The sequence below is a fragment of the Staurois parvus genome, unplaced genomic scaffold (genome assembly GCF_062004578.1).
Source record: "Staurois parvus isolate SC_StPar_1 unplaced genomic scaffold, SC_StPar_1.0 ptg001008l, whole genome shotgun sequence".
NCBI lineage: Eukaryota > Metazoa > Chordata > Amphibia > Anura > Ranidae > Staurois > Staurois parvus.
This window is the reverse complement of record NW_028318804.1, coordinates 512,501-527,500: the sequence shown is the minus strand read 5'-3', so window position 1 is coordinate 527,500 and position 15,000 is coordinate 512,501. Positions and strand designations below refer to the sequence as shown.

Below are 15,000 nucleotides of genomic sequence, written 5' to 3'. Positions count from 1 at the left end.
GCGATCTGTGCAAACGTCTCTGTGGCAGATTTGCCCAGTTTCACGCAGAATTTCACTTTTTCTCTTTTTTCTTTTCTTTTTTTTTTTTGCTGCAACACTGTTTATTTTACTTTTTTTTATTATTATATCTTTTATTACATTTTCTTATAAGAAAAAAAAATACATTACAAAACCACCATATATCTTGTTACATCATACATATAAACTGTATTCTCATACGCACCCCCAAAACCCCCCTGTCCAATCTCCTCTTATCCTCTTTCCCCTCCTATTAATCTAATCATGTATATAGATCTCTTTAACCATTTCAAGTCTCTGGTACTACTATCCGAGGACCTTTCATTTTTAAGTATTTTTTTGAAGTTTTAAACTCATACCATCTACCCCAAATCTTTCTAAACCTTTCCATTTCATCTTTCTTCATATAACAAAGTTCCTCCATCCTGCTAACATATTCAACTCTGTCTATCCAATCCCTCATTGTTGGTGGATCCTGGGCCATCTACAAACTAGGACTTTTGCTCTTTTTCTAACTTGATGTCCATGATAAAATAGCAGACCAGTCTCTGAACTTTTTGATACCACCTCATATTTTTTTACATTAGACATGTAGTAATATGGACGCTTGACTGTTTGAAAAGTTATCGCGCCCAGAGTTGGGTGTTCATACCCATCCCCCGAATATTATATGCTTAAGTTTCCATTGCTCCCCAAATTATACATTCAGCTCCAGGAGTGAAGAGAAATACCCAGCTCATCCAGGCAAATAGTGCAACAGAGGAGTGAAGAGAAAGCAAGTATTAGATACTGAAAGATTTGACTTTACCACTTTAGAGTGAAGATGTACATGCATCACCCATAAACTCAAATTTCACATTTAGACAGATGCTGGAAAATCATATTGCCTGCTAGCTTCATATACAGTATATCCTACAGACCGTGGTGAAAAGATTTCTGCACTGATGTTCCAATATTACGAATTTCTAGGTCCACCTGCACACTACGAGTTCCCAGGTCCACCTGCACACTACGAGTTCCCAGGTCCACCTGCACACTACGAGTTCCCAGGTCCACCTGCACACTACGAGTTCCCAGGTCCACCTGCACACTACGAGTTCCCAGGTCCACCTGCACACTACGAGTTCCCAGGTCCACCTGCACACTACGAGTTCCCAGGTCCACCTGCACACTACGAGTTCCCAGGTCCACCTGCACACTACGAGTTCCCAGGTCCACCTGCACACTACGAGTTCCCAGGTCCACCTGCACACTATCAGTTCCCAGGTCCACCTCCTTGCTATAGCCGCTGCAAGGAACCTTCACCCCATCTGTTGGATTTTCTAGAAGGAGGGTCAAGACTTCTCTTGCTGTAACACAAGAAATTCGATTTTACAGTGGGAACACTACAAAAAGGTGTGAGAGTGCATCCAATACTGATATTTTAGTTGTGAACAGATGCTGAACAGTTGAATAACCAGCTGACCAAAGTCCTTCTGTACAATAACAAGTGTGTTCCTTCTCAGTGCAGCATGGCTTTGTGTACAAGCACTGTGGTTCCGATGGGCAATGGGTGGAGTTATTGAACCGTCAGAATGAAACCCGTGAATGTCAGCGGGACCTGGAAGACCTGAAAGCTGAGGTATTTATATTTCATATACTGTATAGGTAAAATCTAAGGAGGAGTAACTGGCTGCCAGCCTGATGGGCAACCAGTTCAAAGGCTTCATGTGCGCATTAGCAGGGCATTCTGGGAAAGAACAAATATCACTGTGGTTATTTTAAAATCTTTGACTTCCACTGAGAAAGTTACATGCAAAAAATATCCATATTTAAGCTTTAGCTTTAACCCCCCCCCCCCCCAAAAAAAAATGTGGCTTTAAGTGCTAAAAAGACATGCCCCTAGTTCCACTTTAATTCTGGCCTTTAAGCCCAGGTTCACACTATTACGGGCTGTGTGGGCCCATCTTTGCTCAGGCAAAGCAGCTCATTCATTTGAATGAACTGCTGTGCCCACGTTTCCAGCAGGAAAAGGTTGCATACACCTTTTTGGTAGAGCACCATAGCAAATAACATGCTTGAATGGATATCTTACAACAATCATGTTGTTGAGTCTTACGTTCACAGCAATGTGCTTAGGTATAGGTTGCTTGCGCCTCTATTATTGCCAGACAGCATGAAAACCCTCCAAACCTGGCCACCTGCAGGGTGTAAATTCTGAATTTTGGATAGTGTGCTTTTGAAGAGCATTCTCTAACACATGCAGCATTGCAGTGCAATGCCTCAATGACCTATGTGCCATCTTTGGTATGTGCTGAGTGACATATGCCGCTATTGGATGGTGGGATGATCCAGTTGGACACCTTACTATTTGCTGTTGTGGCAAGCTATTGGTTAGTGGGAAGCTTCAATTGGGCACCGCTCCAGTGGCTGCTGAGGCACCCTATTGGATAGTGGGAAGATCCAATTGGGCACCTTTCTATTGGCTAATGGAGCAACCTGTTGGACATTGGGGTGATCCAGTCAGGCTATTCTCTTGTGACTGCTGAGGCATCCTATTGGATAGTGGTATAATCCAACTGGGTACCTCTCAATTGGATGTTGAGGCACCCTATTGGAGAGTGAGAAGATCGAGGTGGGCACTTCTCTATTGGCTGCTGGGGCACCCTATTTGATAGTGGTATAATACAACTAGGCACCTCTCAATTGGATGCTGAGGCACTCTACTGAATAGTAGGAGGATTCAGTTGGGCACTTTTCTATTGGCTGCTGAGGTAGCCTATTATATAGTGGGAAGATCCAATTGAGCACCTTTCAGTTGGCTAATGGAGCATCCTGTTGGATAATGGGGTGATTCAATCAGGCACCCTGTTGGATAGGGCTATAATCCTACTGGGCACCTCTTAATTGAATGCTAAGGCACCCTATTGGATAGTGGGAGGATCCAGTTCAGTACTTCTCTATTGGCTGCTGAGGCACCCTATTGGGTAGTGAGAAGATCCAATTGGGCACCTATCTGTTGGCTAATGGAGCAACCTGTTGGATAGTATGGTGATCCAGTCGGGAACATCTCTATTGACTGCTGAGGCACTCTGTTGGATTGTGGTATAATCCAACTGGAAACCTCTCAATTGGATGCTGAGGCTCTCTATTGGATAATAGGAGGGATCAGCTTAGCACTTCTCTATTGGCTGCTGAGGCAGCTTTTTAAATTAAAGTGGTAGGAAGATCCAATTGGGCATCTTTCAGTTGGCTGCTGGAGTAACCTAATTGGATAGTAGGGAGATCCAATTGGGCATCTTTCAGTTGGCTGCTGTAGTAACCCAGTTGGATAGTAGGGAGATCCAATTGGGCATCTCTCTATTGGCTGCCGAGGCACCCTTTTGGATAGTGGCATAACTCAACTGTGCACATTTCTATTGGCTGCTGAAGGACCCTATTGGATAGTGGGAGTGTAGGAATGACCCACAAGAAGAGTAGGATCTACAACAATTTTTCCATGGTGTAGCCTGGCCAGCAGGTTTGGCAATGGGACATCATGACAATTGTGAAAAAAATAAGTGCTTTAGGCGCTGTAAATGTCACCTTACACATGGTGTGCAAACATATGTTTGACCGCCAGCACTCATTTGTAAGAGCAGAAGTGGCCCAGAAGATATTTCTTTTCTTGCCTCCATTGCCAGCACTCTTTAAATCTAGGGCATATGAGATAAGAATTCCATTGTTTTGTGTAGCACACGTAATTAGAAACACAAACTTGTTTAAACATTTACGTCCAAGTCCAGTGAAATCATTGATTGGTGTCAGACTCTCTCGAAGAATGATTGTTGGTGCTGGGCTGTGCAGACTGCCAGGGCCTCGTAGCCTTTGTAGCCCCAGTTCCCGATAAGGTGTCAGTCTCCTGAGTCTCATTGTTCCTTTATCTGGCAGTTCCTGAAGGGTGGTGGGATTTGTGCCATTGAAATTCCTCAGCCCATTCCCACCCATGGGTCTCAGGTTTTGGCCCTTCTTCTGCCAAAGCTGTAAGTGTTTGAGTTGTTGCTTCCTGCCAGAAGACATGGCTATAAACAAGTCATTTGTTCGAATTCCTGGCTGTATACGTTTTTGTGCATTGCAGTTTATATACAGGTATGCCAAAGCCAGAGGCTTTTATATAACAACTGGGTCTACTTCAATTTATAATTCGGTGGGGGCCTGTCAGGATATAAACATGGAAGATGCAAGCACTGTCTTGAGTTTAAAGTTGAACTCCAGGTAGATATACGAGATACTGTAGTTATTCAATGAAATACATATATGGGAGTTGTTATAACTACCAAAGGATTTATATTTCTGTCCATCCCATCCTTAGATTTACACAGCTCTGCCACATAACACAGCCCTGTGTAGTAGGGGAGAGGACCTGAAATTTCTGTGCTGCAGTTTCACTTCCACTTACAGGTTCCCTTCCCTTGGACACTGAAAGGAGATGCAGCAGACTGATAAGCTCATCTCCCTATCACGCTACTCTTTCCTACTATAATCGCGCCTCCTTATACTTCAACACACCTACTTCGTTTCATATTCTGCTTCTCCTTTCCCCAATCTGAGCACTGCTATACAAGGGCTTCAAGAGGCCGACTCCAAGTCAAATTCAATTCTTTATGCTGTTTGCATTTTATGAAAATACATTTAATAATGTTTTATTGAATACAGAGCTGCATTCATTCACACCTTTTTTTTTTAGATCTGGCTAGAGTTCCACTTTAACACTTTTTTTTTTTTTCTTTAATGCAAGCCGTGTAAGTTCCTTGAATTTCATTCGGTATCAGCTTCTTCCAAGCTACTGTAAAGCAGAGCTCACACAGGGGAAGAGAGAAGCAGCACAAGGAGCCAGTAAGGTGTGCTGACTTAGGTTGGGCGAGTGTTAAATGTATGGTGGTTGAGCCCCATTTATAGTGCCCCCCTTAAAGCTGCAATGGCAGAGGATGGGGATGTTTTCATACCACAGTCTCGATATTTCACTTCCTGTCTGTGGCAAAAACGATCCAACATATCCCGATCAAATGGGGAAATGCCACAAACACCCTGTTGTGCTGCGTTTGTTCAGCATAAATTGGATTAAAACAGATGAAGAAGCATCACTTTACCTTCTCAGCACTTCTGAAAAGCGATCTGAAAATTGCTCTTCAGAAGAGTGATGGGTTTAGATGCTTGTCTAAACAGTCTTAGTGTTGTGCGGCAGCACAGTGGCTAAATGGTTAGCACTTCCACCTGCCAGTACTAGGGTCGTTGGTTCGAATTCCAACAGTGGAACCACCTGCCTGGAGTTTGCATGTTCTCCCTGTGCCTGCGTGGGTTTCCTCCCAGCTACTCCGGTTTCCTCCCACACTCCAAAGACATGCTGTTAGGTTAAGTGGATCCTGTCTAAACTAGCCCTAGTATGTGTATGTATGAATGTGAGTTAGGGACCTCAGATTGTAAGCTCCTTGAGGGTTAGGGACTGATGTGAATATAAAATTGTATTTTTTTATATATATATATATATATATAATAAAATATGCAGGGGCGGACTGACAGCTCATGGGGCCCCTGGGCAATAGGGGATCATGGGGCCCCAGTGCCCTTGCCCAAACTCGAAAAGCGAATGAAAAAGGTACCAGGGACATCTCATGGGGCCCCCTACTGACCCCGGGCCCTCGGGCAGTGCCCGAGTTTCCAAATAGTCAGTCCACCCCTGTCTATATGTATTATGTAAAGCGCTACGTAGATTGAAAGCACAATATAAGTAGCTGTAATACTGAACTGAAGAAGAAGACTGTGCTGTGGGGTAGGGCTGTGTAAATCTCTAGACTGGATGGACAGAAATACAAATACATTGGCTAGCAAACCTTTAAAAAGGTGAAAAATCCTGGACCACCATTCTTATCCATCTCCACCACACGTGAATCTTCACCCATCGACACCAGCTGATGAATTTTCAGGATCTGACCCTTCAGGTGTATCTGTTGCTTTTGCTGCAATTGCCCTGGCAGCTGTTGCTTCATTACTGGTCTGCAGAGACACAGCAATGGGGTAGCAGCAGTAGCAGCAGGCAGGCAGAAACGCAGCAGAAGATGCAGGCATTCGTCTGCTCCTGAGGAGTATGTGACAGCTAGAACCCATGTCTGATTTTGGTTGGTCTGAGACCATGTGGCAGATATGACCTCCTCTTTGGTGAAACCATTGCCTCCAGGAGAGGAAGGGAAGATAAATCTCTCTAGGAGCCCTGGATAGCAGTAGACACCTGACAGGGGTTCTATTTCCCCCCCCCCCATCCAAAACTAAAAAAGACAATTTGTGACCAGGGGCGGACTGATCATTTGGAAACTCGGCACTGCCTGAGGGCCCGGGGTCAGTAGGGGGCCCCATGAGATGCCCCTGGTACCTTTTTCATAGGCTTTTTTGAGTTTGGGCAAGGACACAGGGGCCCCATGATCCCCTATTGCCCGGAGGCCCCATGAGTTGTCAGTCCACCCCTGTTTGTGACTTAACATTCACATTGGATTTTCAAATCTGCCTTGTAAGAATTTGATCGCTGTTAACCACACAAATGTTTTTGATATATGAGGTTCTTTCTGTAACTTGTAGCAGACCGTATAATGAACCTGGATATTCGAGACGGAGGAGTCATTTGTGATTTGTTGTTATACATTTATAGGAAATATTTTTCAAGACCTATGAAAACTTTAAGATCATGTACACCATCGGATATTCCAGCTCGGTAGCCGCTCTGATACTGGCTCTCGCCATCCTTGTCGGATTCAGGTATTTTATAGATTCTGCTAATGTAGAGGGAAATAGTTTCCATATGGTCAGGCTCATTCCTTCCCATTATACACATTATTTTCCATAGCCTATCATATATACCTAAATCCCTTCTGCTGCACTCAGCATGCATGAAAGAAACTCCAGTTTATTCAAGAGGAATGATTATGTACAGAAAGCCATAGATCAATCTCATGACCGATTCTGGAATCTGATTGATAAATTAGGGTTCATACCTCCTAAATCACGTACAGTTTAAAGCAGTGATTGTCAACTTATGAGCTAAAGGGGGGGCCTCAAATATGGCCCCAGCATCACAAAAGGGCCATGCGTCATGTTCAATATATGTAATAAATAAGAAGTGCAGCGCTAAATAGATAAAAGTGACGAATTAAACTTAAAAAGTTCATAAAAGTTCATAAATAATAAAATGATTACAGAAATACAGGATCCCAAATTCAGCAGAACTCAGATGCTTGTGCTTGGGAGTTATATTAAAATTGCGCACTCACTGGATGCACATTTAATATGCGCATATAATTAAATCCACCACGGTCCACTTATGGGATTGGGATAAGCCAGGCGTATGGTACACTTCCTTCTAGGTATGGAACAGCACAGCAGAATTTCATTCTGAGGTGGACCAGCACCACTCGTTTCGTGAGGGATGACGCTCCCCGTCATTCCAACCCACGTTCTGTGAGCCCAGGCCTTCATAGACCAAATTAGTAGACAAGCATCTTGTCTTTCTAGAGCAGTGGTTCTCAACCTGGGGGTTGCGACCCCTTTGGGGGTCGAACGACCCTTTCACAGGGGTCCCCTAAGACCATCAGAAAACACATATTTCCGATGTGTAAAGAGCAGCTGCTGTGTTGAAAGCAGCTACTCTGTTAAAAGCAGCTACTGTGTTGAAAGCAGCAGTATTGGAGGTAAAACGACACTCATGAATTATAATTACTGGGTAAATAATTTTATGGTTGGGGGGTCACCACAACATGAGGAACTGTATTAAAAGGGTCACGGCGTTAGGAAGGTTGAGAACCACTGCTCTAGAGTTTTTAAAGCCCAACTCCGCACAGGCCAGCATATTCAAAAATGAAAGAGGAGCTCAAGAACTGTACTACTCTTCTCCTCTCCAGTGCTGTCTTGAAGAAAGTGCCTCCTCAAGGTTCACCCAGTATCATGCTACCCACATTCTGTGGCTCCAGGCCCTTCATAGGTGGAAGAGAAGGGGGGGGGGTGGCACATGCCAGCCTGGGAAGGCTCACATTACTTCTGGCCAGCTCAGAGAGCTTACACACCGTTGTGACTGAGTCGTTGTCCAGGTAAAGGGACCATCCACTACTGCTACAGGAGGAGAGTAAGGAAGAGCCTGTAATGTCAATGAACTGGCAAAAAAAAATTGCAGAAAAAAGTTATGTATGATGGGATTTTTTTTTAAGGGTGGGAGGAAGGATGGGGGGAAAAGTGGAGTTTGATTTGAAAGAGACTCTTTACCACTTTGTGAATTTAGGGCCTGAATGGGCAAAGTTTCTACATGGAGGCACATGAAAGACTTGTGTTAACTGTCACTATGGTGTCTGTTGCAGCAAACTTCACTGCATGAGGAACTACATCCACATCAACCTGTTCATCTCCTTCATTCTGCGTGGCGTTTGCGTACTTGTGAGCGACACCTTACTGAAGACGAGCTACAGCAAAACAGATTTTGACCACCATGTAGAGATCAGCAACGAGGTGAGAAGGCCACAGGTCTATGCCAAGTAATTATTAACAGGTTTATCCCACTTGCTTTGATGTCGGTCCCAAATGGAATAAAGTGTAAAGGACAGAGAGCACAGAACCAATGGTAAATCTATTTGTTATGATAGTCCTGGAAGACGAGCCAAGACCCATATCAGGGATTTAGAAAATACCCCCCCCCCCCCCCTTCATCAGGGCTAAATATGGGAAGGAGCTATATATTAATTTGCTTATCTTTTTATTTGCCTAAAGCAAATAAATAAAAAGAAAATGTGAACTAAAGCAACCACTACATCTAAGGATTGGTAATCTGGAATATTTGTTTTTTTCATTTTTGGGTTTAGATATGTTTTAACCCTTTTACATAGTTAGTCTGGCTGAAAAAATACAAAAGTGCATCCAGTTTACTGGCCACCAATGTATGTCGGTGGCAGTGGGGGCATTTACATAAACCGGGAGTGTGTGTAAATCTGACAAGCAAACTGTTGGCTGTCAAATGGAAGTGATCCTGTGGCTCTGCCGCTGCCAGATTTGCACATCCCAGTAATGGGGACTTTTTTGCCTCCTTTGTGATAATAAAAAATAAAAATTAAATTTTAACTTTTTTTTTTTTTTTAAAGTTAGACTCAAATACTTAAAATCCCCAGCCTCTCAAATCTATGAGCAACCACCCACACAAGTGCCTGAATCTAAATACACAAGTTGGGGGCGCCTACGCACAAAAAAGTCGATTGCACTAACTACACATATTCCATATTGGTGCACATGCTGGAATGAGAGCAGTAATTCTAGAGCCATTATTTACAGTAAAATTATAACTATATCCAAAATAAAAAAAAATGTTTTGTCTAGAGTATGGAAGGGTTATAACGCCTGTAAGGTGTTTTTTTTTTTTTTTTTTCCCCATCTGTGTCCTATTGGGGAGATTTCCTTTCACTTCCTGTCCCATAGCCAAAACAGGAAGTGAGAGGAAATTGCTGCAAATTTAGGGGAGGCTCCCAGGTCACCAGAACTAGTGTCCCCATTGAATGATTTTCCCCCTATTACTTTTCTGGGGTCAACTCAACCATTGAAAGTGAAAGAAAATCCCAACTTTTGAGCTGACCCCAGAAAAGTAATAGGGGGAAATCATTCAATGGGGACACTAGTCCTGGTGACCTGGGGGTCTCCCCTTAATTTGCAGCAATTTCCTCTCACTTCCTGTTTTGGCTATGGGACAGGAAGTGAAAGGAAATCTCCCCAATGGGACACAGATGGCACAAAAAAAAAAAAAAAAAAACACACTTACAGGCGCTTATACCCCTTCCATACTCTATCCAAAACTTAAAAGGCAAAACTTTTTTTTTTTTTTATTTTGGATAGAGTGGAGAGGGATTAGACCCCCTGTCCATTTTATTGCCGTCTGTGCCCCCATTAGGGAGATTCCCCCTCTTGTTAACCATTGAAAGTGAAAGAAAATCCCAACTTTTAATAAGAGGGGGAATCTCCCTAATGGGGGCACAGACAGCAATAAAATGGACAGGGGGTCCACTCTATCCAAAACTTAAAAGGCAAAACTTTTTTTTTTTAAAGGTATACTTTAAGTCTAAACAGATGACCTGTGGGGGCTTTTAAGGTGTTGCTTATGGAAAATATAGGGCACTGAAGTTTGTCGCCATTTCATGGGCACACTCAATTTTAGGGCTTGACATGTAGGGTATTTATTTGGCGCAACCTCTTCTTTTTATGTTTTATGAAAAAAATGGGTAATTTATTCTGTTTGAGACGCAAAATTTCAGTGAATTTCTGGACACAAACTGTTGCACTAATATAATGTGGAATAAAAAATTGCAACTACAACTATTTTATTCTCTAGGTGTCTGCTTTCAGTAAAAATATACAATGTTTAGGATGGGGGGGGGGGGTGTATGTAATTTTGAGACCTAAAAATTATTTTTTTTAAACGTGTAAAAAATAAAATGTAGCAAAAATGACTCTGGCAGTGAACGGATTGAGCACCAGTCTGTACATACCTCTTTATTACCAGGCCATTTTCAATACTGTGATAGTTTGACTGACATTTACTCAGCAATGCAACACAGTACCCACTGTAACATGGTATGAATTTTTATATCTTTTTTTTGATTCAGCACTTTCTTTTGGTGTTATTTTAATAACCCCTATGTTTTTTGCTTTGTTTTTGTTTTACTGTGTAAAAGAAAAAAAAAAAAGACCAAACCTTTTGAAAAAAAAAAACAATGATTCTCTTACTTTGTTAGAAAACAGAACAGTACAAAAACCCCACAATGATCCTTTTTTGGAAAGTTGACACCCCAAGGTGATTAAGTGTTTGCTAAATTGTTTTTGGAAATAAAGAAACATGCTGGTACTGAGGGGGTAAAACACCTGAGCTTGATAATGGTGCTTTACAATTACATTAATTGTAGAGATTATACATAGAGGAAGGATGGAGATAAAGGGGTTAAGCCGGCCCATAGTTGGATAGAATCTCAGCCAGTCCCTGCTGAACCAGCCAAAATTCAATCCATCTATGGGCAGGCTCGTTGTACGAAAGTCAACCCAGCATTTGACTTCAGTACATCCAGCCTATTGGACTTTGTGCATGCGGCTATAGCTGCCAGCAGTAATCATTGCCTTCTGCCGTCAAGGATGGCTCCCAACTGGCAGACTATAATAGCGCTGCTGGAGGGATTACCCCATCAACACTGATTGTGGGTGTGGACAAAACAAGGATCCTGCACTTTTTTTGGTGCGGATGCATTGCGATTTGAGCTATACAAAATGTAAGGCTCAAATTACACCGCACTGAAATCCCATGTGATTTGCACAAGAATGCAGTGTGGTTCCTATGCAAATCACATGCGATGTACTGCACTGCATTAGTGTGAACCCAGGCTTATGCAGGCCATAGATGGGTCGAAAAATTGGCTGATTTTTTGGCCGACAATAAAAATCGGCCAATTTTCGGATCGTTAGTGGGTTAATATGTTGGCCGTTTTTCGGTATTTTGGCAGATTTTTTTTATCGTTAAAGTTTGAAAATAAATCGGCCGATTTTCACGGCAATGATGGGCAAATCGGCTGATCTTTTTACCGATAAAAAAAATCTGCTCATGAGCAGTGACCTGCAAGAGGAAGACAAGAAGAAGAGGATGAAGAAGAAGAGGATGAAGAAGAAGAGGATGAAGAAGAAGAATTCCAGTCCAGCAAAAAGTGTCCCTGCAGAGAGCTCCGCTATTTCTTTGACCGTTCTTTGACATTTATAGCGGCTGCAACAATGTATCTATTTGTTTCCGAATAAACACATCTGTATCCAAAATGGATACAAATAGATACAATGTTGCAGCTGCTATAAATGTCAAAGAAATAGCGGAGCTCTCTGCAAGGACACTTTTTGCCGGCTGTAGACGGGATGAAAATCGGCCAAATTTTTTTACCATTCCTGGTAACGTCGACCGATTTTTCATTTTTTTAAAGAAAAATCAGCCAGTTTTCTCCCCATCTATGGCCTGCATTACTGTGGAAGCTTAATTGAACAAGTTAGAAGCCGATTGGCTACCATGCACAGCTGCACCAGATTCTGAGCGCATCTGTTTTAGTAAATATCCCCCCATTGTGTATCTGTTGAGACACTGTAATAGGGCAAACAGCTAAAAAGGCATTCCCAGAATCCTGTGCAGTGCGGTTCAGGGAGCTGACAGTAGGATGACTTTGATAACAGTGGATGGCGTAGGCTGCAATAAATCCCCATGTTCTGGAACAGCCCAGTCTGGACTATAAACAGCTTTTGATTTGTTATACTACAAGCTGGAGGAAGAAGTGGTGAACTACTTTGAAATGCGTTGGATAATAAATCTTTGTTACGATATACACTTCACTGGAGAGTTCGGAGATCTTATTGCATTACAGCCTACTCCATCCACTGTTATCAGTGTCATCCTACTGTCAGTTCCATGAAGCGCACTGTACTGTAGGCTTCATGCACATGGCCACAAAGCACCGTATAGTGAATATTATGGCCATGTTTTTTGAAAGTAGATACCCTGTAGAATAAAATGGTGTCGGGTGCAATATTTTTTTGTGGTGCATGATATTAGAGCAATGGTTTATCAAACTCTAATTTTGGTGCATTTTTTCCTAAAAATATATTTTCAATACTGACATAACATTGTACCAATTTTTAAATCTTATAATATACACTAATTGCCAAAAGTATTGGGTCAGCCCTCTAAATCATTGGATTCAGGTGTTCCAATCAACGCCACATGTATAAAATCATCACCTAGGCATGCAGACTGCTTCTACAAACATTGGTGAAAGAATGGGTCGCTCTCAGGAGCTCAGTGACTCCAAGCGTGGTACCGTGATAGGTTGTCACCTGTGCAATAAGTCCATCCGTGACATTTCCTGGCTACTAAATATTCCACGCTCAACTGTTAGTGGGATTATAACAAAGTGGAAGCAACTGGGAACACCAGCAACTCAGCCACCAAGTGGTAGGCCAAGTAACATGACAGAGCGGGGTCAATGCACGGCGAAGTGCGCAGAAGTCGCCAACTGTCTGCAGAGTCAATAGCTAAAGACCTCCAAACTTTGTGTGGTCTTCAGATTAACACAACAGTGTGTAGAGAGCTTCATGGAATGGGTTTCCATGGCCAAGCAGCTGCATCCAAACCAAGTACAATGCAAAGCATCAGATGCAGTGGTGTAGAGCACACCATCACTGGACTCAGATGTGTTCTCTGGAGTGACCAATCACGCTTCTCTGTCTGGCAATCTGATGGAAGTGTCTGGGTTTGGCGGTTGCCAGGAGAACGGTACTTGCCTGACTGCATTGTGCCATGTGTAAAGTTTGCAGGAGGGGGGATTATGATGTGGGGTTGTTTTTCAGGGGTTGGGCTTGGCCCCCTAGTTCCAGTGAAGGGAACTCTTAAGACGCCAGCATACCAAGACATTTTGGACAATTTCATGCTCCCAACTTTGTGGGAAGAGTTTGGGGATGGCCCCTTCCTGTTCCAACATGACTGCGCACCAGTGCACAAAGCAAGGTCCATAAAGACATGGAGAAGCCAGTTTGTGCAGGCCAGTCAAGTTCCTCCACCCCAGAGTCCTGACCTCAACCCCATAGAACACCTTTGGGATGAATGAGAGCGGAGACTGTGATCCAGGCCTCCTCCCCCGACATCAGTGCCTGACCTCAAAAATGTGCTTCTGGAAGAATGGTCCAACCTTCCCATAGACACCCTCCTAAACCTTGTGGACGGCCTTCCCAGAAGAGTTGAAGCTGTTATAGCTGCAAAGGGCGGGGCCAACTCAATATTGAACCCTACGAACTAATGCAGGCCATAGACGGGGAGAAAAACGGCCGATTTTTCTTTTAAAAAATGAAAAATCGGTCGTTCAAGCGGCCGACGTTACCATCAATGGTAAAAAAAAAAATCGGCCAATTTTCATCCCGTCTACAGCCGGCAAAAAGTGTCCCTGCAGAGAGCTCCGCTATTTCTTTGACAGTTCTTTCACATTTATAGCGGTTGCAACAATGTATCTATTTGTTTCCCTTTAGGATACAGATGTTTTTATTCGGAAACAAATAGATACAATGTTGCAACTGCTATAAATGTCAAGGAACTGTCAAAGAAATAGCGGAGCTCTCTGCAGGGACACTTTTTGCTGGACTGGAATTCCTCCTCCTCCTCCTCCTCTTCCTCTTCTTCATCCTCTTCTTTTTGTCTTCCTCTTGCAGGTCACTGCTCATGCGCAGATTTTTTTATCGGTAAAAAAAAAATCGGCCGATTTGCCCATCATTGCCGCGAAAATCGGCCGCTCGGCAAAATCGGCCGTTTTTTTTTCCAACTTTACCGATAAAAAAAATCTGCCAAAATACCAAAAAACGGCCGAACAAATATCCCACGAACTATCCGAAAATCGGCCGATTTTATTTTCGGCCAAAAAATCAGCCGATTTTCGACCCATCTATGGCCTGCATAAGACTGGGATGCTATTAAAGTTCATGTGCGTGGAAAGGCAGGCGACCAATACTTCTGGCAATATAGTGTATATAAAAAAATATGGGGTTGCGTCAAGTAGAGACCAAACACATCAAGCCTTAAAACTGCGTGCGCCTGTGAAATAGCAAGTCTATTTTCACATTGGAAGTGATTAAAAATAGTTTATGGAAAGGAAAAACTGCCAGTAAGCATATAAAATATGTAACTTTTCTGTGTTTCCACCTGTATTCTCTAATTTGGTGATAGGGTCTCTTTAAAATATATCCCTTTAATCTTTTTCCTCTCCTGATCTTGCAGACTGGATGCCGTGTTGCCTATGTATTAGCACAGTATGCAACTATTGCCAACTACTACTGGCTGCTGGTGGAGGGGATCTACCTGCACAATCTTCTGGTCTTGGTTGTGTTTTCGGAAAGGAGTTACTTTATGCTGTACATCTGTATTGGGTGGGGTGAGTACACTTACTG

At 42.9% G+C, this 15,000-nt stretch overlaps 1 protein-coding gene across 2 annotated transcripts in view; it reads left to right on the top strand.

Annotated features, from left to right (window-relative positions):
• The window catches only part of GCGR (glucagon receptor), a 96,678-nt gene that overhangs the window by 48,830 nt on the left and 32,848 nt on the right, over positions 1-15,000 (top strand). Inside the window, exons 5-8 of one of the 2 annotated variants that reach the window (XM_089657515.1) lie at positions 1,524-1,639; positions 6,677-6,783; positions 8,373-8,520; positions 14,831-14,984. In XM_089657515.1, coding sequence (XP_089513641.1) covers positions 1,524-1,639; positions 6,677-6,783; positions 8,373-8,520; positions 14,831-14,984 — 525 coding nt within the window. The remainder of the gene's footprint in view (positions 1-1,523; positions 1,640-6,676; positions 6,784-8,372; positions 8,521-14,830; positions 14,985-15,000) is intronic. The other variant, XM_089657516.1, reaches the window with a different exon arrangement.